Consider the following 24122-nt stretch of genomic DNA (forward strand, 5'->3'; position numbering starts at 1 on the left):
GTTTGAGCTCAAATCTAAGGTCTGAGAAGGAAAACTATTTATTGTTCTAATGTGAGAGATCTACACAGAAATCAATCACCAGAGATTCGGATCAATAATTAAGGTTTGAATGATTGGTTTCAGTCTGAGATCTCCACACATCCAGCATCACTTACTACATTTAATATCACTCTGCAGTACCTGAAATACACAGAACTACATGGAAATACTGCAGTACTTTACTAGAAGTACTTCACAGCGTCTCTGATTCAAACTCTTCTGCTGAGTGAAATAAAACCTCCTAATAAAGAGTCAGTCAGTGTTCAGATCCGTACCGTCATCCAGCTGCAGGATGTTCTACCTGAGGTTCCACCGTCAGAGGAACCAGGAAACAGCCAGAAAGACAGCAGATGGAACCACTAGACCAGGGGTGTTCAACATGCCGCCTGCGGGCCAGAAGCGGTCCTCCAGAGAGTCCAATCCGGTCCTCAAAGTGTAAAAATTCCAGAGAAGACATTAACTGCAGATTGTAAATTAGTAAAACTATAAATTTAAAATCATTTCTAGACCATGACAAGTTGTTTGGATCATATAGTAAAATACTAGATTGTTCATTGTTCTTTTGTCATTTTGTGTCTAGTTTTTGTAATATTTTGTCTTGTTTTTGTTGTTTTTTGTCTTTTTTTGTCTATTATTTTGTGGTTTTGATCCTCCAGTAAATCCTCTCTGGTTCAGTTCCAGATGACTAAATGTTGTGTTCCTTTGTCCATACTCTGTGGTCTGGAAGTTGTAATGTGGAAATGATAAACTTGAATTTATTTTTCATAAATTTCAGGTTGTTCATGATGTTTCGAAAAAAGATAATTCCTTAAATGTTAACATTTTAGCACTAAACCAAAGGAACCATTAGGAGTTGAGGTTATTTAGAGGTTATTATGCTGTGGTTTTACTGGTTTTACTGGTCCAATGTGGAATCTAGACTAAGATGAGTTTGACTCTCCTGGTCTAGAAGCTAGCAGGTTGTGGTCCAGTAGAGGTTGGTTACCTGAGCTTCACCTGTCTACAGGTGAGCTCCACCTGCTACCGAAACTCTTCAATACAGCTCAGGAACCATCAGAAATCGAGAACCACCAGAGAACCCGGATGCTTCTGGGAGGTTCTGGATGGAGAAGAAAAGAGACGAGCTTTAAAGATGTGACGTCATGATGATGCCGGAGCTGTGATTGGTCAGCAGGTCTGAGGGTGAGAGCTAGAGTCGGTACCCTGATGGAGGCTGGAGAATGCTCTGGAGGTCTCATCTGAGGGGCTTTAGGACCATGAGAAGGAACTGAATGAACACACGCTCTTTATTTAACATTCACACACACACACACACACACACACACACACACACACACACACACACACACACACACACTCCTCCTCCAAACTTGCAGCTCTCTCTCTCTTCCTTCCCCCTCCTCCTCGTCTTCGTCTTTATCGTCTCCCTGCAGGAGAACCAGAGAACATCTTCGAGCAGACGGGCACCTGCCTGCCCGCCTTCCCCTCTCCTCTGTCGGCTGTCTCTCCCGGAGCTCCGGGCTCTACCAGCGGCCCCTCCTCGGCTCTGTGCGACGCTGGGAACGCGCTGAGGGCGGCTGGAGGACGGAGGAGGAGCCGCTGCTGCTGATGGATGTTCGGATGGAGGCTCCGGAGGCTCACCTTGGGAGGTGAGTGTGCGCGTGCATGTGTGTGTGTGTGTGTGTGAGATCACCGGGATGACGTCAGACCCGGTGACTGTCGGTATTCAGGTTCAAGATGAGATTTTAGCACATGCATGATTTTATATGTGGGCTGTAAACATGCGTGCGTGTGGGCTCGTGCACGTGTTGGTGGGATTTCCGGCGGCATTGAAGCTCAGCTTTATTATTAATGTCTGTGGATTATTGGATCAGGCTGCAGGCCGGTGGAATATTAACCAAAAATCACAACAGGAATACTGCAGATACCTGGAGTATGAGTAAAATGTCCCTCAGAGTACACGATATTACACAGGGAACTGTAGTACTACTACCAACAGGAATATTGCAGAACAATCAGCTGATTAACGGTGACTCCATCAGCGCTGTTCAGATAAAATGAGATTTATTACAGAAATATGAACATGAATTTATGTTTTATGAAATCCACCAAAGACATTTTAAAGTCTCACTAACTGGAAAACACACATTTAAATATGAAGTTATTTCATTATTTTTGTTTATTAAACAGGAAGTAAAATTAAATGCAGGATCAAAGTGAACAGAAAACTACAGAAATATTATCCAAAGATTAAAGATGCATGAAGCTGCATCAACTCTATGAGATCACAGTGCAAACATGTCCCCACAGTGCAGACATGTCCAGTTACCTGATGGTGTTTCATGTTGTTTTCCACTCAACCTGCTTTTACAGGAGAGTTCAGTCTGTGATGCCTGACTGCTGATGACCTCTGATGACCTCTGATGACCCTTGACCTCTCTGACAGACACCTCTGAGAGGAGTTGTGAGGATGGAGGGAGGAGAGGAGGCGGAGTCCTCATCTGGAGTGGGAGGAGCCTCACCGCGAGGACAAAACGGCCTCATCAATACCCGGGGTTTGGGGGCGGAGCCTCAGCTATCGGTGTACTCTGCGCCTCAGTACCAGGGTCTTGTGGTTAGTGCCTCCTCTCAGCAGGAGCGTAGTGCTGCTCCTCCTCAGCTCCTCAACCCCAGTGCTCTCCTCCCCCAGGTGGCGTCGGAGCCCTGCCTCCGGCCGGCCGCCAGCCTCCTGCTCTGCCCGGACGGAGTGCTGAGGGCCTGGGGGGAGGCTGGGGGAGGAGACTGCTGTGAGACCACCTTCATCGAGGGGCTGGGTCCGGACAGCTCCTCTGCTCCTGCTGCCTCCACTAAGGAGGTGCTGCTGTTCGCTGACGGGAAGTTTCTGGAGTTTTCTGGTGACAAAGCAAAGGTTCATACGCTGTCATACGACATTGACGACGACGAATTTCAGGAACTGGAGGTGAGAAGAGAGGTCGACGTTCCTGTCTTCATGGTTCTGTGATTAAAGTAGAACATAATTAGTTCATCCTGAGGGATTCATTCAGTTATCTGGTAGCGCCTGCTGCTGGTGAGCTGCAGGACTGCTGATGCCCACCAGGTGCTGCTGTGAACACCATATACACCAATAAACATAGAGTTAACTAACCTAGCTTAACTTCCTGTTGCTAGCATCAGTTCAGTTCATGTGTTTATTCCATTTAAATTAGTGGTTTAATGTGGTTGATAGAGTGTGAAAGCAGCACACTCTATCAACAGCAGCAGCTCTATTTAGCTGAAAACCACTTCAACCTAAAACCTCTAACTAGGCCTAACAGCTAACTGGAGCTAACTGAAGTAGGAGCTAACTAAACTGAGAAGCTAACTGAACCTAGGAACTACATTAAGCTAAAAGCTAATGGAGGCTAGCTGACCTTACTAAACCTAAAATAATCCTTGAAGCTAACTGCATATAAAGGATAACTGGAGCTAATTAATTCTATAAGCTAAGTGAACTTTAAAGTTAGCTGAACCTACATGCTAACTGGAGCTAACTAAACCTAGGAGCTAACTGAAGCTAGCGGCTATCTAAACCAAGAATCTAGCTAAACTTGTAAGCTAGCTGAGTCTGAAAGCTAACTGGAACTGACTGAACCTAAAAGCTAACTGAACCTAAAGCTAAATAAACATACAAACTAACTGGAGCTGAAAATGCCTAAAAGATAACTGAACATAACAGCTAACTGAACCTAAAAGCTAACTGAACCTAAAGCTCGCTGAATCTAAAGCTAACTGAACCTAAAGTTAACTGAACCTAAAGATAAATAAACATACAAAATAACTGGAGCTGAAAAAGCCTAAAAGCTAACTGAACATAACAGCTAACTGAACCTAAAAGCTAACTGAACTTAAAGCTAGCTGAACCTAAAGCTAACTGAACCTAAAAGCTAACTGAACCTAAATGCTAGCTAAACCTAGAAGCTAGCTGAACCTAGAAGCTAGCTGAAATTAGAAGCTAAATGAAACTGTTCGCTTATTATTCAGACCTTGTTGACAGTCTGAGCTCAGCTAAAGATAAGACCTGATGAACGTTTCCATACGTTGTAAAGTCTTCAGTGTTTAGCTTAGCTTAGTGCAATAATCAAACACCGGTGGCAGCTGTTAGGTTAGCTTAGTGTGATAATCAAACACTGGTGGCAGCTATTAGCTTAGCTTAGTGCGATAATCAAACACCGGTGGCAGCTGTTAGCTTAGCTTAGTGCGATAATCAAACACTGGTGGCAGCTGTTAGCTTAGCTTAGTGCGATAATCAAACACCGGTGGCAGCTGTTAGCTTAGTGCGATAATCAAACACTGGTGGCAGCTGTTAGCTTCGCTTCTTGGTGGTTAACAAGCTAATCCCAGGTTTTACTGAGCTTCTCAAACTCCACAGATTACATTTGGTTATGTGAGCTATTTACAATTTTAGCTTAGCTTAGCATAAAGACTGGAAGCATAGAAAAACTGTTAGCGTGAGACACAGGAAGCTTCCAGCGCTGGATGCAGAATGAGAATGAGCGCTAACAGCCAATCACTTTAGAGACGATTAGCTGCACCGCTATGGTTCCAGACCAGGAACCAGAGAGAACCTTCATCAGGTGTTAGAAACAGACCAGGAACCAGAGAGAACCTTCATCAGGTGTTAGAAACAGACCAGGAACCACAGAGAACCTTCATCAGGTGTTAGAAACAGACCAGGAACCACAGAGAACCTTCACCAGGTGTTAGAAACAAACCAGGAACCAATGAGAACAGACAAATTTTACCTCATTTTGACCATTTTTAGCTCATCATTGCTGCTGGAGGAACAGCCAATCAGAGTGGTGCTGGGCGGAGCTTAGTGTCCCACTAGACAGATGGTTGTTTCAGGAACTCGGTCATTGAAATGTGAGGTTCTGGTGGCAGGTTTCTACGTCAGACGTGAAGTTGACATCCTGAGTGCTGATTGGCTCCTGCTGTGTTTCATCAGAGTGATTACTCCAGCGAATCAGAGAGCGAGGACGCCTTCCTGCTGATGCCTCCCAGAGATCACCTGGGCCTCAGCGTCTTCTCCATGCTCTGCTGCTTCTGGCCGCTCGGCATCGCTGCCTTCTACCTGTCGCACGAGGTGAGGATCATAATCAGTAACCAATAATCTAATCAGTAATCAATAATCAATGATCTGATAGTACAGTAAAGGTACCTGGTGGTACTTGGACCTATCTGAGTACTGAGTGCAGTACTGGAAGGTGTTTTTACTGCAGTACTGTCTGAAAGGATCTTCTGCTGTTTATTTTAGAATTACAGAAAGTAAAGATTCAGCTTCCTGTTTGGTTTAAAGGCGTCACAGGAGGAACCTTCAGGGTTTCACAGCTTTTATTTACTCTGAGCAGTTTGTCTGGTTCTAACTCACCGTGGTTCATCTTTAAGTCCTGCAGCTCTGAGGAACCAAAAGGAAGAAGGAGAACTCAGAGACGTCTTGATGGAAACCAGAAGGAAGAGACTTTTCTTTAGGTATTATTGAACAAAAACCTGGAACCATCACGTCTACCATGGTTCCTCAGGTGTTAAACTCTTAACTAACGTCTCCTCATGCTGTAGATGTTGAACTATGTCTGTTTTTATTATTTCTACAAAAGGTCTAACTCGACTCTGTGACTTTTCAAAGTAAAACATGCCTTTAAAACCTGCCAGCGGGTTTTAAAGACATGTTTTACTTTGAAAAGTCACCAAAATGTCTCCATTTATCAGCTTAAAACTGTAATAACAGAAGAAAAATGCTCATATTTTCTACTTCCAGCTGGTCCTTGAATGCATCATGTGTGGTTCCTTCAGAAGAATGAACCACATCTGAGCTTTAAATGGTGACATTTCATTAAAATCACCAACTACCTCCATGTTTCCTCTCCAGACTCATCATCTGTAGATGTTCCTCCATGCTGGATGGATCTCCAACTACTTGAATTATATGGAAAATTATCTTTAAAACATGTAAAACACATCTTTAAAACCCACTGGCAGGTCTTAAAGACGTGTCTTACATGTGCTGGTATCTTCTGCTTGGTTCTGGTGGTTTCTAAAAATGTGTTGGTATCTTCTGCTTGGTTCTGGTGGTTTTTGAGGACGTGCTGGTTCAGAGGGTGGATGTTGTCGTCCTCCAGCTGACTGCAAATCAGTTATATAAAGTGTGTAGGAGATGTTCTATTAATGTCGTCTCTGCTGCTGCCTCATGCTTCCATACTGCTGGATGGGGGTCAACACGAGGTTCAGGGCCCTGCAGAGGGTTGCCACATGGTTCCCATCTGATCCCCACAATGACAGCATCAATCAGCCAGAGAACATGTGGAGAACATGTGGAGAACCAACAGACCAGAAACCACTGAACTCTTTTAATTTGACAGTTCCAGATCATTTCCTCCTGGAGGCTTGTTGGGATCATTAAACCGTTGCAGTGATGTGCAGCAGAGTTTAAAAACACAGACAGGCTGAAAACATGGAGATAAAAGAACATCTACAGGATGAGGAGACCACACTAGCTCAGAGTTTAACACCTGAGGACACCTATAATAATAATGGATTTGATTTATATAGGGCTGCACAGTGGTGTAGTGGTTAGCACTTTGGCCTTGCAGCGAGAAGATCCCTGGTTCGCGTCCCGGCTTTCCCGGGATCTTTCTGCATGGAGTTTGCATGTTCTCCCTGTGCATGCGTGGGTTCTCTCCGGGTACTCCGGCTTCCTCCCACAGTCCAAAAATATGCTGAGGTTAATTGATCATTCTAAATTGCCCGTAGGTGTGAATGTGAGAGTGATTGTTTGTCTCTGTATGTAGCCCTGTGACAGACTGGTGACCTGTCTTGGGTGTCCCCTGCCTTCACCTGAGTCAGCTGGGATAGGCTCCAGCCCCCCCCATGACCCTAGTGAGGATTAAGCGGTGTATAGATAATGGATGGATGGATGGATAGATTTATATAGTGCTTTTCTATTAAGGCATACTCAAAGCGCTTCACAACGAATCCATTATTCATTCACTCACACAATCTCACTCAGCGGTGGTAAACTACGTTTGTAGTCACAGCTGCCCTGGAGCAGACTGACGGAAGCGTGGCTGACAATCTGCACCTACGGCCCCTCCGACCACCACCAGCATTCACACGCATTCATACTCCAGTGTGAGTAGCAGCACTGGAGGCCAGGTGGGTAAAGTGTCTTGCCCAAGGACACAACAGCACATGACTAGGACAGAGCGGGAATCGAAACGCCGACCTTTCGATCATTGGACGACCCGCTCTACCACCTGAGCCACAGCCGCCCCGAACCTGGACTGTGGATGATTTTTAACAGTAGTTTTCTATATAATTCAAGTAGTTGGAGATCCATCCAGCATGGAGGAACATCTACAGATGATGAGTCTGGAGAGGAAACATGGAGGTAGTTGGTGATTTTAATGAAATGTCACCATTTAAAGCTCAGATTTGGTTCATTGTTCTGAAGGAACCACACATGATGCATTCAAGGACCAGTTGGAAGTAGAAAATATGAGCATTTTTCTTTTGTTATTACAGTTTTAAGCTGATAAATGGAGACATTTTGGTGACTTTTCAAAGTAAAACATGTCTTTAAAACCCGCTGGCAGGTTTTAAAGGCATGTTTTACTTTGAAAAGTCACAGAGTCAAGTTAAACCTTTTGCAGAAATAATAAAAATAGAGCTAGTTCAACATCTACAGCATGAGGAGACAACATTAGTTAAGAGTATAACACCTGAGGAACCATGCTAATAATAAATAATAATGACGCCGATAATAATATTAATAATAATAATAATAATAATAATAATAATAATAATAATAATAATAGTAATAATAGTAATAATAATAATAATAATAATAATAATAATAATAATAATAATAATAGTAATAATAATAATAATAATAATAATAATAATAATAACACAGCGTTTTTATGCTGTGAACATGGCATTCTCTGAGCCTCAGTCAGCAGCATCTTGTTGTGGACAAGGTTTCCATGGCAACTACACACCTACAGCTGGGAGAGGAGGCAAGCTGGTCGCCGTTGGCAATGCTTCCCACTGTGACATCTGTCAGAGAGCCGCAGGAGGCCCCGCCCACTCCGGCCACAGATCTGACGGCTGATTGGTTAGAGAGTGTAATTGAATCTTGCCGGAAGAGAAGAAGCAGCTAATCAGGTTAAAGAGTTAATGAGCTCGTTAAGAGACTCAGACCGGCTAATGGAGCCCAGATAGACGGATGGACGTCAATGAGCAGACAGAGTGCATGAAGGCAGCGTCAGAACATCTTCAGGGTCAGTTAGATGAACTGCAGATGGAGATGGAGGCAGATCAGTTTACCCTGATGGATGCTACCTCGTCTTCTTCTCTGCTTCAGGCTGTTTTTAGTCTGACTTGTTGATTTGATCGTCCTCTTCGTCAGAATCTGTTTCATCCGGCTGCAGGTTGCCATGACAACGGAGGCATCTTTTTATTTTTAAAGTTATTTTTTTGGCCTTTTTGTCGGCTTTTTATTAGATAGGCGTAGTGAGAGAGAGACAGGAAACAGGGGAGAAGAGTCGGGGGAAGACATGCAGCAAAGGGCCGCGAGCGGGAATCGAACCCGGGCCAGCTGCGTCGGGGACCAGCCTCTGTACATGGGTCGCCCGCTCAATGCGTTGAGCTATACGGGCGCCCGACAACGGAGGCATCTTGATAGATTTCACGTTAATAAAATAAACAGAACGTAAATAAAAGCAAACAAACATCCAGAAATCAACGGGAGACGATCAGTAGGTCCATCTAGAAGTCCATGGGATATATCTGCAGACATTTTATTAAATGTAGAAAAACTAATGTTTTTATGTCCATTATGATCATGTCTTTACAAATTCCAGCATTATTTATTATGGAAAGAATCATTTATTAATAAAAAATGACTGGATATCTCTAAAACATCAACTAAATAACCCTCTGAATTTAATACCAACCACCTTCTAATGAGCTAAACAATAATAAAATGAGCTGATTCAGAAATAGTTTGGATTGTGTTCTTTTATTAAGTTGAGATAATCATGACAGATATTTCTTTTTTGGCAATATATCAAATTTTATATTTAAAATAACAGATGAAATCCTTTTCCACTAAATTCCCCGTTACAAAAACACCTCTCCAGGAAGTCACATGACCTACTCTACATGATGTCATTTCCTCCTGAAGAAAAGACTGGCCAGACTCCAAGGCTTTCTGACTTACTTAATATAAAGGAGTCAAAAGGTTTACTACAATATGTTTAGAAATCAGTTGTATTTATAATATTTAGAAGACTCTTTCTCTAAAATGCCATGTGGTGTTTAGTTATAGGCGGCCATGTTGATTTTAGGCCTGAAAACAGCAAAAATGTTGACTATGATACTAAAAGTCCTGCAGTTATATATTTACCTGGTTAGTTTTTCTTCACCCCCCGTCGAATCGCCACCTTATCGCTGTGGAGGGGTTTGAGTGTCTCTGTGATCCTGGGAGCTATATTGTTCGAGGCATTAGCCCCTGGTCGGGTCTCCCAAGACAAAGTGTACCTGGGGGAGAGACCAGACTACAAGCGATTCAGAAAACCCCCATGAAAACACAGTAAGGTGAAGCCGCTACCTCACCCAGGTTAGGGAGACTGGGGCCTTCCCCTGGAGCCAGGTCTGTGGGGGGAGCGCATCGGAGTGCATCTAATGGCCGAGCCTTGGGGCCCCATGGGGCCCGCTTGGGCACAGCCCGAAGAAGAAACACAGGGCCACCACCCAGTAGGTCCACCATCTGCAGGACAGGAAATCGAGGTCGGCTGCTATGCCCACCAGGCAGTAGGCAGGAGGGGGCGTCTCAGCGCACCGCCCCCTGGTGGCGTAGACTAACTCTGGGGATGTGGAATGTCACCTCACTGGTGGGGAAGGAACCTGTGCTGGTGGGGAGGAGGAGCGATATCAGCTAGATGTAGTTGGGCTCACCTCCACGCACAGCAAGGATTCTGGAACCAGAATCCTGGAGAGGGGTTGGACTCTCTCCTTTTCCAGAGTTGCCCAGGGTGAGAGGCGCCGGGTGGGTGTGGGGATACTCACGAGCCCCTGGCTGAGCACCGCTTTGTTGGAGTTCTCCCTGGAGAACCAGAGGGTCGCCTCTCTGAGGGGAAACTCTGACTGTTGTCTGTTCTTATGCACCGAACAGCAGCTCAGAGCATTCGGCCTTCTTGGAGTCTCTGGGTGGTTCCTGGAAGGGGTACCACCCGGAGACTCCATAGTTCACCTGGGGGACTTCAACGCTCACGTGGGCAACGATGGAGAAACCTGGAGGAGGAGATTGGGAGGAACGGCCTGATCTGAACCTCAGTGGTGTTCTGTTATTGGACTTCTGTTCTAGCCATAGACTGGTCATAACAAACACTATGTTGGAGCATAAGGTTCTCATAAGTGTTCCTGGTACCAGAGCACCTTAGATCAAAGGTCGATGATGGGCTTCATAGTTGTATCGTCAGACCTGCTGCCGTATGTTTTGGACACTCGGGTAAAGAGAGGAGCAGAGCTGTCAACTGATCTCCACCTAGTGGTGAGTTGGATCCGGTGGTGGGGAAGACTGCCGGACAGACCTGGTAAACCCAAACGTGTAGTGAAGGTGAACTGGGAACATCTGGTGGAGGACACTGTCTGTGGGGTTTTAAACTCCCACCTCTGGAAGAGTTTCTCCTGCATCCTGGGAGAGGTTGGGGACGTGGAGACTGAGTGGTCCATGTTCAAATCCTCCATTGCAGAAGCAGCAGTTAGGAGCTGTGGCCTGAAGGTCCCTGGTGCCTGTCGTCCTGGCAACCCAAAAGTGAGGGAAGCCATCATGAAGAAGGAGGCCTTTCAAGCATGGCTTGCTCGAGGGTCTCCTGAAGCAGCTGACAGGTACCGGTCGGCCAAAAGGGCTGCAGCTGCAGCAGTTGTGGAAGCTAAATCTCGGGTGTGGGAGGAGTTTGGAGAGTCTATGGATAAGGACTTTCGGTTGGCCTCAAGGAGGTTCTGGGAAACCGTGTGGCGCCTCAGGAAGGGGAGGCAGGGCTTTACTCAGGCAGTCTACAGTAGGGGTGGAGAACTGTTGACCTGTACTGGGGACATTGTTGGGTGGTGAAAAGAACACTTTGAGGAACTCCTGAACCCTGTAAACACATCCTCTGTGGAGGAGGCAGAGCCTGAAGACTCGGGGGGATCTTCATCCACGGCCGTGGCAGAGGTCGCCGAGGTAGTTAAGAAGCTCCTCGGTGGCACCAGGTGTGGACGAGATCCACCCTGAGAGGCTGAAAGCTCTGGACATTGATGGACTGTCTTGGCTGACACATCTCTACAATGTGGTGTGGACATCAGGTACGGTACCTGTGGAGTGGCAGACCAGGGTGGTGGTTCCCATTTTCAAAAAGGGGGACCAGAGAGTGGGTTTTAACTACAGGGGTATCACACTCCTCAGCCTCTCCGGAAAAGTTTACTCTAGGGTGCTGGAAGGGAGGCTCCGACCGATTGTTGAACCTCAGATTCAGGAGGAGCAATACGGATTCCATCCTGGTCATGGAACGGTGGATCAGCTCTTTACTCTTGTGGAGCTGCTGAGGGGGTCATGGGAGTTTGACCTGCTAGTTCACATGTGCTTTGTGGATCTGGAAAAGGCCTATGACCGTGTCCCCCAAGGGGCTCTGTGGGGGGAACTGAGGGAGTATGGGGTACCAGGCTCTCTGATACGAGCCATTCGGTCCCTGTACAACCAAAGTGAGAGCTGTGTCCACATACTCAGCACAAAGTCAGACTCATTTCCAGTGGCTGTTGGACTCTGCCGGGGCTGCCCCTTGTCTCCGATCCTGTTTGTGATCTTCATGGATCTCAAGGATCAGTCGGGGTGAGGAGGAAGTGTCAGGTTTGGGGACCTCAGGATCTCGTCTCTACTTTTTGCAGATGATGTGGTTCTGTTGGCTTCCTCAGACCTTCAGCAGCACTGTAGCGGTTTGTGGCCAAGTGTGAAGCGGCAGGGATGCGGATCAGAACCTCCAAGTCCGAGGCCATGGTTCTCTGATGGAAACCAGTGGATTGCTCCCTCCAGGTTGGGAGGAGTTTCTTCCCCAACTGAAGGAGTTCAAGTATCTCTGGATCTTGTTCATGGAGCATTAGATGGACAGGAGGATTGGTGCAGTGTCAGCCGTAATGAAGGCGTTGTACCAAACCACCGTGGTGAAGAGGGAGCTGAGCCTCAAGGAGAAGCTCTCAGTTTACCATCCATCTACGTTCAAACCCTCACCTATGGTCATTAGCTCTGGGTAGTCACCCAAAGAATGAGATCGTGGATCCAAGTGTCTGACATGAGCTTCCTCCGTAGGGTGGCTGGGCTCAGCCTTAGAGATAGGGGGAGAAGCTCAGACATCCAGAGGGAGCTCAGAGTAGAGCTGCTGATCCTTCACCTCTAAAGGAACTAGCTGAGGTGGTTTGGACATCTGATTCAGATCCTCCAGGGAGACTTCCTTTGGAGGTTTTCTGAACACGTCCTCCTTGGAGGAGACCCCGGGGTAGACCCAGAATCCTCTGGAGGGATTATGTATCTCATCTGGCCTGGGAAACTTGGGGATCCTCCAGGAAGAGCTGGAAAGTGTTGCTGGGAGGAGGAATGTCTGGAATGACCTGCTTCATCTGCTGCCTCCATGACCCAACCCCAGATAAGAGGAAGAAGATGGATGATGGATGGATGGATGGATGGATGGATAGATGAATGATGGATGGATGATGGATGAATGATGGATGGATGATGGATGGATGGATAGATGGATAATGGATGATGGATGATGGATGGATGGATGGATGGATGAATGGATGGATGGATGGATGGATGATGGATGGATGGATGGATGATGGATGATGGATGGATGGATGATGGATGAATGGATGGATGGATGGATGGATGGATGGATGATGGGTGGATGAATGGATGATGGATGAATGATGGATGGATGATGGATGAATGGTGGATGGATGATAGATGAATGGATGATGGATGGATGAATGGATGAATGATGGATGGATCATGGATGGCTGATGGATGGATGACGGATGGATGATGGATGGATGAATGGTGGATGGATGATGGATGGATGGATGGATGGATGGATGGATGATGGATGAATGATGGATGGATGATAGATGAATGATGAATGGATGATGGATGGATGGACAGATGGATGGATGAATGATGTGTGGATGATGGATGCATGGATGATGGATGGATTCCTTCAGTTTGTCTGAATCGCTGCTTTAAAAACACAACCACAAACTTTTTAACCTCCGAATAAACGGTAAATGTTCCGTGTTTAAATGTTCCATGTTTAAATGTTATGTTCCGTGTTTAAATGTTCCGTGTTTCCGTGTTCCAGACCAACAAGGCGGTGTCTAAGGGGGACTTCCACCTGGCCAGCTCCAGCTCCAGGCGCGCCCTCTTCCTGGCCGTCCTGTCCGTCACCATAGGGACGGGGATCTACGTGGGCGTTGTTGTGGCGCTCATCGCCTACCTGTCCAAGAACCACCACTGATAACCATGATGACACAGAGAGTCCCCAGCAGCCCCTCCCTCCCCCTGCTGTCAGGTGGAGGTGAGGTTCCTCGGCAGGTCGGCATCCTGCGTGGAGGCGGATCGGCGGGTCGAGAGCTCAACAGGTGGAGCTCTCACCTGCAACCTGTCGGCCAATCAGATCGCAGGATCTCTGAGGCGGAACGAAGAGGAAGTTTGTTTGTTGTGATTTAAAGAAATGACTGAATTTATTTAATCTGCATGAAAACCGAAGACATTAAATCCACAAACTGTCCTAAAACACTGATTACAGACACGCTGTTTACTCTGTTTGTTGTTTACTCTGTTTGCTGTTTACTGTTTGTTGTTGTTTATTCTGTTGTTGATGACTTTAAATTGATGCTTTAATCAAACTTTCACTGTAAGAAGTCATAAATTTGCATTTTCTATCAGCTGATCATTTGACGAGTCATTTCTGATGGTTTGGGACCAGAATGTCAAAACAACATCGACACAACGTCCTTCATTGATTGATTGATTGATTGATTGACTCATTGATTGATTGGTCGATTGATTGATTGACTGATTGATTGATTGATTGATTGACTCATTGCTTGATTGGTGATTGATTGATTGACTGATTGATTGGTAATTGATTGATTGATTGATTGATTGATTGACTCATTGATTGATTGATAATTGATTGACTGATTGATTGACTGATTGATTGATTAATTGATTGGTGTTTGATTGACTGATTGATTGATTGATTGATTGATTGATTGATTGATTGATTGATTGATTGATTGATTGATTGATTGATTGATTGATTGACTGACTGATTGTTTGATTGATTGATTGACTCATTGATTGATTGATTGGTTGATTGATTGATTGATTGTGTGTCTGTTCGGTGAAACCAGGACGTTCCTTCAGTCTCCATGACGATGTCCAGAACAAACTTCTTTGATGCTGCAGCTCAACTCCTTCTGAGTTTTTTCTTCATTTCATTGACTTTTTTATTGATTAATTGATCATTTGATCGGCGTGTTTCCAGTGAAACCAGACAGAAGGAAAACATCAGCGTGTGATAGAACCCACCCAGCTGGGAGCGGAGCGTGAACGAAACCAACGCACCATTAGATGATCAGCTGACATTTAACCCCCGCTTCTCCCATTGACCACAGTTCCATTTCACAGTTAGCTCGATGCTAAGCTAACGTTTCGCTAACGTGTCTGTCTGAGCAGCCAGATGGAGCCACACCTGAGTTCACTAAACATCTGATACAATCATCCATCCATCCATTATCTATACACCGCTTAATCCTCACTAGGGTCGCGGGGGGTGCTGGAGCCTATCCCAGCTGACTCGGGCGAAGGCAGGGGACACCCTAGACAGGTCGCCAGTCTGTCGCAGGGCTACATATATAGACAAACAAGCACTCTCACATTCACACCTACGGGCAATTTAGAGTAATCAATTAACCTCAGCATATTTTTGGACTGTGGGAGGAAGCCGGAGTACCCGGAGAAAACCCACGCATGCACAGGGAGAACATGCAAACTCCATGCAGAAAGATCCCGGGAAAGCCGGGACGCGAACCAGGGATCTTCTTGCTGCAAGGCGAAAGTGCTAACCACTATTCCACTGTGCAGCCCCTCTGATACAATCAGTCAGCAGAATTATTTTATTTATTCAGATTTCACTGAAACATGAAGAAATAAAGAATTCAATCTGTCTGCATTATTTCTACATCCTGAATGTCCAACTAATGTTTCAGGAACTAAAGAAGAAGAACACCAGAAAAAATACAAGAAAACCAACACCAGATTCAGAGCATCAGACACAGAACTCAGAGAACCCAGCAGAACAAGAAGAACCCAGCAGAAACCAACAGAACCCAGCAGAACCCAGAGAACAAGAACATCCACTTGAAAACTACAAGAAATAGAACAAGAAAAAGAAAAAGAACCTGAAGAAAAAGAAATAGAATCACAAGAAAAAGAAATAGAACTACAAAAGGGGGAAGAACAAGAAAGACTACAAGAAGTAGATACACTAAATTGTTAGCCTAGCTTAGCATAAAGACTGTAAACAGGGGGGACTGTTAGCCTAGCTTAGCATAAAGACTAAGCAAAGGAACTGTTAGCCTAGCTTAGCATAAAGACTGTAAACAAAGGAACTGTTAGCCTAGCTTAGCAAAAGACTAAACGGGGGAACTGTTAGCCTAGCTTAGCATAAAGACTGTAAACAAACGAACTGTTAGCCTAGCTGAGTATAAAGACTGTAAACAAAGGAACTGTTAGCCAAGCTTAGCATAAAGACTGTAAACAGGGGGGACTGTTAGCCTAGCTTAGCATAAAGAATGTAAGCAAAGGAATTGTTAGCCTAGCCTAGCATAAAGACTAAACGGGGGGGGACTGTTAGCCTAGCTTAGCATAAAGACTGTAAAAAGGGGGGACTGTTAGCCTAGCTTAGCATGAAGACTGTAAATGAAGGAACTGTTAACCTAGCTTAGCATAAAGACTATAAACAGGGGGAAATGTTAGCCTAGCTTAGCATAAAGACTGTAAACAGGGGGACTGTTAGCCTAGCATAGCATAAAGACTGTAAACGGGGGGACTGTTAGCCTAGCTTAGCATAAAGTCTAAACAGGGGGAGACTGTTAGCCTAGCTTAGCATAAAGACTGTAAGCAAAGGAACTGTTAGCCTAACTTAGCATAAAGACTGTAAACAGGGGGAACTGTTAGCATAGCTTAGTATAAAATAAATTATGTTGTATTATAATACAATATTAATCAAAAAATGAATCCATAGAAGAAAAGGCTAGTAACAGTAGAAAAATAAAGACAAATAAGTAAGAAAAGTGTTTAAAGCAAAGGAAAGTCACTTTTCTTATTTGTCTTTCTTTTTCTACTGTTACTAGCCTTTTCTTCTATGGATTCATTTTTTGATTAATATTGTATTATAATACAACATAATTTATTTTATACTAAGCTATGCTAACAGTTCCCCCTGTTTACAGTCTTTATGCTAAGCTAGGCTAACAGTTCCTTTGCTTACAGTCTTTATTTTATTTTATTGATTCATCTTTATATAGCCACTTTCATCTGCTTATTCTTTCATAGATTTATTTTTGTAATTTGGCGCTCTCACTGTTCCATATCAACCAACAAACTCTAAACCAAGTCTGTCAAGTATGTCTTGTCGTTTTGTGTCTCATTTTGTAATATTTGTCAGATTTTTGTTGGTTTTGTATTTTATTGTCTGACTTTTGTCATTTGTTCATGTGTTTTTCGTTTTGTGTCGTTTTTGTCGTTTTTTGTCTAATTTTTGTCCTTTGTTCATTGTTTTTGTCAATTTCTAAGTTTGTGTCTAATTTTTTGTCCTTTTTTATTTTGTTTCATGTCGTTTGTCTCATTTTGTGTGGCTTTGTTTCTCACTGTTGTAATTTTTGTAATATTCTGTCTTCTATTTGGTTGTTTTTATGTCATTTTGATGATAAATCTTTGTTCTTTTGTCGTTTTGTGTCTCATTTTTGGAATATTTTGACTTGCCTTTGTTTTTGGTTTTTTTGGTCTATTTTCTGCACTAAAACAAGGTAAAAAATGTTGAGTTGTCGTTATTTATAGATTATTATGCTGTGGTTCTACTGGTCCGGTCCACTGGAGACCAGACTGGACTGGATGTGGAACCTGGACTGGGATGATTTTGACCCTCCTCTTCTAAACTGTAAAGAACGGTAATGTTATTTTCAGCCTGCAGGCGGCGCTGCTTCATCTGGGGTGGTCCTCCATGAACACGCAGAAGAAGAACGTTTAAACTATCCGTAGAAGAAGAGCCGGCGGTGACGCTGTTTTCGTCACAGTGCGCAAATGCGCATCCAAGAGTGCGAAGCTGCGGCGGACAGCGGCAAAAGCAACACGAGCAGGCTGGGAACCGACACATTAGGGCGGAAGAGAAAACAGCGCTTCAGGGGGAAGACTCAACACAGCGAGAAGCTCTGGGACACGGCAGGTAAGGCTCACCTGGTCGGCCGGAGCGTGTGTGTTAGCGGAGCCGCCTTCCTGGTTGACCCGGGCGGGTACTGGACAGGCCCGCCGCCCTGACAGCCTAGCTGCTGTCCAGCACCAGACTGCGTTCAGAAAGCTGCTGATTTAGATGAGAAGCTGTTTAAAGCCTCAGTGTTTAGAGAGATGATGAATTTTAACCCAGACGGGCTCAGATTAGAATCTGAACCTGAGATCCTCCTGACAGGAAGTTTTTTTGGCTCTGAATTTACCAGAAGATTCTCTGAAATCAAACTAAAAGTCTGGTCCGTAAAGAACAAACAGAATGAGATCGAGCTACATCCAAACATCTGCTGGTTTAGTAGAACCCGGTTTAGAACCTTTATGGAACCAGAACTGGACGAACATTTAAGAACTTTTAACCCGGCAGAGGATCCACTTGCCGTCCGTCCGGTGTCACGTTAGCATCAAAGAGACGCAAAGTTCATCCAAACTCGGGGCATTTTATTGTTTTTAGCAGCCTGAATTCAGCAGAAAATCCTGTGGAATCCGACAGGTGTCTCAGGTAAAGCTCAGGTGAGCGTTAGTTCGGTTCACGATCATTTATACGTTAAATTTTGAGATCTTGAAACGGATTTTGGTGTGACTACGGCTAGCTGGCGGTAACCTTAACAGGTGACAGCGGTACCTAGCTAACCAACAGCTAGCCAGAAGAGGCTAGCTAGTTAGCCAGCAGCTAACCAGGTGAACCAGGTGTTTACTGCAGGGTTTGTTGTTCAGGTGAAGCTTAGCCGCGCGGACTGCTAGCTGACTAAAGTTAGCAGCTGTGTTAGCATGTTGAAAATCCAGGAGCAGACTATTTACTGGAACTACAGAACCGTTCCTCCTGTTAACTCATCGGTGAATTGGTACCGACTAGTTCCTGTTGGGTCAGGATCACTTACTGGCAGTCTCCAGGTGTTAGACTGATCCCGGAGCAGAGCGCGGAGGTCCGGCCTCAGAGGAACCGTGTCTCCAAACCGAAGGTATGTCCTGGTAGACCTGAAACAGGGACCAGACTAAAACCTGGAACTCACACAGGCTGAGGTTAAACTGTGGGACCCGTCTAATGTCTCCAGCTGCTGATGGACTTTAGTGTGAGGACTCCTCTGGTGTCTCCTCTGATGTCTCCTCGTCGTGTCCAATCACGTGTCTTGTCCCCTCTGTCTCCTCCTCTGTCTCCTCTGGTGTCTCCTTTGCTGTCTCCTCTGGTATCTCTGATGTCTCCTCTGGTATCTCTGATGTCTCCTCGTCATGTCCAATCACATGTCTTGTCCCCTCTGTCTCCTCCTCTGTCTCCTCCGTCTCCTCCTCTACCTCCTCTGGTGTCTCTGATGTCTCCTCGTCGTGTCAAATCACGTCTTGTTCCCTCTGTCTCTTCTGATGTCTCCTCTGTCTCCTCCTCTGTCTCCTCTGGTGTCTCTGATGTCTTCTCGTTGTGTCAAATCACATGTCTTGTTCCCTCTGTCTCTTCTGATGTCTCCTCCTCTGTCTCCTCTGTCTCCTCCTCTGTCTCCTCTGGTGTCTCTGATGTCTCCTCGTCATGTCCAATCACATGTCTTGTTCCCTCTGTCTCTTTTGATGTCTCCTCCTCTGTCTCCTCTGTCTCCTCCTCTGTCTCCTCTGGTGTCTCTGGTGCCTCCTCGTCATGTCCAGTCACATGTCTTGTCCCCTCTATGTCATCCTCTGTGTCCTCCTCTGTCTCCTCTGGTGTCTCTGGTGCCTCCTCATCGTGTCCAGTCACATGCCTTGTCCGCTCTGTCTCCATAGCAACCATGGTTGGCGAGCGCCGGAATGGGAACCTGCTGGTCCAGCTGGGCCCGCGGCTGCAGGCATATCCTGAGGAACTGATTCGCCAGCGCCGCACCCACGACGGCCAGACGGAGTACCTGATTCGCTGGTGCCTCGTCACCATCGATGACGGCTCCAGCTCGGGGGGCGGAGCCGGCGAGGTGGGCGGGTCGGGCGGCGGCTCCGGTGTGGGCGGGTCGGGCGGCTCGTCGTCCGGAGAAACTAAGCCGGAGAACATCCTGATGTGGATGTCCACCGAGGACGTCTACGCCAACTGTCCCACCCTGCTGGGCAAGAGGAAGACGGACTCGCAGCGCCCCCTGCAGCCGCAGGAGACGCAGCGCGGCGCCGATGCGGTCGACGGAGGTGGAGAGCTCCCGGCCGACGTCACATTCGACGAGGTGGAGCTGTCGGACATGAAGGAGGACGTGAAGAACCTGGTGTGTCGCGCCAGGAAACAGATGGCCAAGAAGAGCGACTTCTCCATCAACATCATGCACACCATCCACGTACTCAGCGCCTATGCCTCCATCGGTTCACTGGTCGGCGTCTTCAAGGAGACCGGAGCCCTCAACCTGCTCATGGAGCTGCTCTGCAACAAGGAGACCCAGACCAGGCGCAGCGCCGGCAAGATGCTGCGGGCGCTCGCATCACACGATGCAGGTAAACCTCACCTACACCCGGCCAATGGCACGAGTCCGGCCGGCCTTCGGCAGACATTTTCAGAGTATTTTTCCATTTGTCATTCTCATCCCTGGTGTGAGGACAGTTGCGTGTGTGTGTGAGGACAGGTGTATCTGAGCTCTTAGACCAGACTTTCCATCAGAACCAGTTTATTGAGCTGAACTTTGTGTAACAGGAAGCATGAATCAGCAGATCTGCTGATGTGACCACATTTAGGTGGTTCTCTAAGGTTCCTCCGACAGATGTTCTCTAAGGTTCCTCCTACAGATGTTCTCTAAGGTTCCTCCTACAGATGTTCTCTAAGGTTCCTCTACAGACATTCTCTAAGGTTCCTCCTACAGACGTTCTCTAAGGTTCCTCTACAGACGTTATTATAGGTTATTATAGTTCCTCCTACAGGCGTTCTCTGAGGTTCCTATTACAGATGTTCCTCCCCATGTGACCAAAACCAGCTCAGAGCAGCAGAACATCTGGAGGTTCAACTGGAGAACTGTTCTCCTGATTCCAGAGTTCAGACTGAAGCTAATGTTCCGTTACTGAACTACATTTAAAGCCTCATTTTACTGAACAACTGCTGTAGATCATTACAGAATCAGGAATAAAGTTCAGCTGATCAACGATCAGATCCAATTTTTAACATTTTTCTAACGATCTGTATTTTAAAAATGGATTCCTGAGGAAATAAAAGAAAAACTGTTGTTGGATCCAATCTTCAGCATTTTAGTTTGTTCTGAACCATCTGTATGGTGTTAACCAACTAAACGGTAGAATTAAACCCATTAGTTAGAGCTAGACTAGTTAGAGGACTAAAACTACCCCTTAGAGCTCCATGACTAGTTAGAGAATGACTGAAACTACCTGTTAGAGCTGCATGACTAGTTAGAGGACTAAAACTACCTGTTAGAGTTCCATGACTAGTTAGAGGACTAAAACTACCCCTTAGAGCTCAATGACTAGTTAGAGGACGACTGAAACTACCTGTTAGAGCTGCATGACTAGTTAGAGGACTAAAACTACCTGTTAGAGCTCCATGACTAGTTAGAGGATGACTAAAACTACCTGTTAGTTAGAGCTCCATGACTAGTTAGAGGACTAAAACTACCCGTTAGAGCTCCGTGACTAGTTAGAGGACGACTAAAACTACCTGTTAGTTAGAGCTCCGTTGCTAGTTAGAGGACTAAAACTACCTGTTAGAGTTCCATGACTAGTTAGAGGACTAAAACTACCCCTTAGAGCTCAATGACTAGTTAGAGGACGACTGAAACTACCTGTTAGAGCTGCATGACTAGTTAGAGGACTAAAACTACCTATTAGTTAGAGCTCCATGACTAGTTAGAGGATGACTAAAACTACCTGTTAGTTAGAGCTCCATGACTAGTTAGAGGACTAAAACTACCCGTTAGAGCTCCGTGACTAGTTAGAGGACGACTAAAACTACCTGTTAGTTAGAGCTCCGTTGCTAGTTAGAGGACTAAAACTACCTGTTAGAGCTGCATGACTAGTTAGAGGACTAAAACTACCTGTTAGAGCTCCATGACTAGTTAGAGGACCACTAAAACTACCTGTTAGAGCTCCATGACTAGTTAGAGGACTAAAACTACCTATTAGTTAGAGCTCCATGACTAGTTAGAGGACAACTAAAACTACCCGTTAGTTAGAGCTCCATGACTAGTTAGAGGACTAAAACTACCCCTTAGAGCTCCATGACTAGTTAGAGAATGACTGAAACTACCTGTTAGAGCTACATGACTAGTTAGAGAAGCTCCTAGTTCATCAGGTTTCTCCAGCAGCTGATTGATTGGTTTGGTTCTATCAATAAACATTCATGTAGTAAATCCACCAATAGTTAGAAACCAAACACTTGAGAGCGACATACGAACACAGACAACCAACGTCAACACAACAACACATCAGCACAACGCTGACACAACGCTGACACAACGCTGACACAACGCTAACGCAGTGATGCTACTTTTCCAGGTTTTCCAGCTGCAGTCGTCCGTCGGGTTCTTTAGTAAAGATTCTGAGGATTATTTTATGGTTTCATCAAACAGCTGTTTGGTCTCAAAAGTAGTGAGAAATGCTGCAGGTGTAGTTTCAGGTGTACTCCAGATGTAGTTCAGGAGTTTGAGGTGTAGTTCAGGTGTTTGAGGTGTAGTTCAGGTATAGTCCAGGTGTAGTCCATGTGTAGTTTCAGGTGTAGTACAGGTGTAGTTTCAGGTGTAGTACAGGTGTAGTTCAGATGTAGTTCAGGTGTTTGCGGTGTAGTCCAGGTGTAGTTCAGGTGTTTGAGGTGTAGTTCAGGTGTAGTCCATGTGTAGTTCCAGGTGTAGTTCCAGGTGTAGTCCAGCTGTAGTCCAGGTGTCGTTTCAGGTGTAGTCCAGCTGTAGTTTCAGGTGTAGTCCAGGTGTTCCATTTGTAGTTCCATTTGTAGTTCCATGTGTAGTTCCATGTGTAGTTCCAGGTGTAGTTTCAGGTGTAGTCCAGGTGTAGTTTCAGGTGTAGTCCAGCTGTAGTCCAGGTGTGGTTTCAGGTGTAGTTTCAGCTGTAGTCCAGCTGTAGCCCAGCTGTAGTCCAGGTGCTGATGTGTTCCTGTCCTCTGCAGTCGTCCGTCGGGTTCTTTAGTAAAGATTCTGAGGATTATTTTATGGTTTCATCAAACAGCTGTTTGGTCTCAAAAGTAGTGAGAAATGCTGCAGGTGTAGTTTCAGGTGTACTCCAGATGTAGTTCAGGAGTTTGAGGTGTAGTTCAGGTGTTTGAGGTGTAGTTCAGGTATAGTCCAGGTGTAGTCCATGTGTAGTTTCAGGTGTAGTTTCAGGTGTAGTTTCAGGTGTAGTACAGGTGTAGTTTCAGGTGTAGTACAGGTGTAGTTCAGATGTAGTTCAGGTGTTTGCGGTGTAGTCCAGGTGTAGTTCAGGTGTTTGAGGTGTAGTTCAGGTGTAGTCCATGTGTAGTTCCAGGTGTAGTTCCAGGTGTAGTCCAGCTGTAGTCCAGGTGTCGTTTCAGGTGTAGTCCAGCTGTAGTTTCAGGTGTAGTCCAGGTGTTCCATTTGTAGTTCCATTTGTAGTTCCATGTGTAGTTCCAGGTGTAGTTTCAGGTGTAGTCCAGGTGTAGTTTCAGGTGTAGTCCAGCTGTAGTCCAGGTGTGGTTTCAGGTGTAGTCCAGGTGTAGTTTCAGCTGTAGTCCAGCTGTAGCCCAGCTGTAGTCCAGGTGCTGATGTGTTCCTGTCCTCTGCAGGTAGTCGGGCCTACGTGTTGCTGTCTCTCAGCCAGCAGGATGGCATCGAACAGCACATGGACTTTGATAATCGCTATACTCTGCTGGAGCTGTTTGCTGAAACCACGTCTTCAGAGGAACACGGCATCTCCTTCGAGGGGATCCACCTGCCTCAGGTAGCCGAGGTCCTTCCATCCTGATCAATGAACCCTAACCCCAGTCTGACGAATGTAGTATCTGACCTAGGGCTGGGCGATATGGCCTAAAAAAAAAATTCTCAGATTTTTTCACAAAAAATCCAGATTCACGATTTATCCGATTTAGTTTTTTGCCCCCTACCTAATCTCTGCACGCCGGAGTCCAGTCTACTTAATGCAATTGAGCTGCAGCCCTCTTCGGGTAAACACACCGGATCGCAGCTGGAAATGCGCTGCATGTGGCATGCTGGTCTGTTGCAGTGCGTTTCCAGCTGTGATCAGGTGTGTTTGCCTGGAGAGGGCTGCAGCTCATTTGCATAAAATAGACTGACTTCTACTTTATGCAAATTGCATGCGGCGTGCGGAGATTCCACGCATCGTGAAACTGTCCTCAAACTTCTAAACTAGGCGTCAGTGACCTAAAACGAGGACAGATTTAGCTGCTGCAGATTATTTCTCGCTTCAAATGCTTTCAGAAATACTTTTCGCTGACGTGTTTTTGAAATAAAAGGGAAAGTTTGCGGCCGAGCCGCTGTGTTTATCCAACTTGTCTGCAGGACTGTCCAGCTGAAAGCTCGGTGACGTG

General features: G+C 45.7%; 2 protein-coding genes across 5 annotated transcripts in view; both read left to right on the plus strand.

Moving 5' to 3' along the window:
- The first annotated feature begins 1356 nt into the window (after window positions 1-1356).
- Window positions 1357-15733, plus strand: LOC111578740 (synapse differentiation-inducing gene protein 1). Of its 2 annotated transcripts, XM_055018263.1 has the most exons (5): window positions 1357-1688; window positions 2413-2998; window positions 5024-5161; window positions 5464-5547; window positions 15379-15733. In XM_055018263.1, the coding sequence occupies exons 2-4, from the start codon at window positions 2510-2512 to the stop codon at window positions 5545-5547; spliced, it is 711 nt and encodes a 236-aa protein (XP_054874238.1). In that variant the 5' UTR covers window positions 1357-1688; window positions 2413-2509; the 3' UTR covers window positions 15379-15733. The 2 variants fall into 2 exon arrangements, with proteins under 2 accessions (XP_054874238.1, XP_023141448.1); XM_023285680.3 differs by lacking the exons at window positions 5464-5547; window positions 15379-15733 and adding an exon at window positions 13464-14049 and having other exon boundaries at window positions 1363-1688.
- A 1721-nt stretch (window positions 15734-17454) lies between these two features.
- Window positions 17455-24122, plus strand: part of LOC111578744 (cullin-9) — a 45826-nt gene continuing 39158 nt past the window's right edge. For all 3 annotated transcript variants that reach the window (XM_055018378.1, XM_055018379.1, XM_055018380.1), the window contains exons 1-3: window positions 17455-17615; window positions 19418-20101; window positions 23361-23515. In XM_055018378.1, coding sequence (XP_054874353.1) covers window positions 17474-17615; window positions 19418-20101; window positions 23361-23515 — 981 coding nt within the window. In that variant the 5' untranslated portion in view covers window positions 17455-17473. The remainder of the gene's footprint in view (window positions 17616-19417; window positions 20102-23360; window positions 23516-24122) is intronic.

Source organism: Amphiprion ocellaris, chromosome 16 (genome assembly GCF_022539595.1).
Source record: "Amphiprion ocellaris isolate individual 3 ecotype Okinawa chromosome 16, ASM2253959v1, whole genome shotgun sequence".
NCBI classification, from domain to species: domain Eukaryota; kingdom Metazoa; phylum Chordata; class Actinopteri; family Pomacentridae; genus Amphiprion; species Amphiprion ocellaris.

Coding starts and splice junctions, on each gene's coding strand:
- LOC111578740 (XM_023285680.3), top strand. CDS start 2,510: ATGGAGGGAGGAGAGGAGGCGGAGTCCTCATCTGGAGTGGGAGGAGCC. Junction 2,999..5,023: donor ACGAATTTCAGGAACTGGAG/GTGAGAAGAGAG, acceptor GTGTTTCATCAG/AGTGATTACTCCAGCGAATC. Junction 5,162..13,463: donor CCTTCTACCTGTCGCACGAG/GTGAGGATCATA, acceptor TCCGTGTTCCAG/ACCAACAAGGCGGTGTCTAA.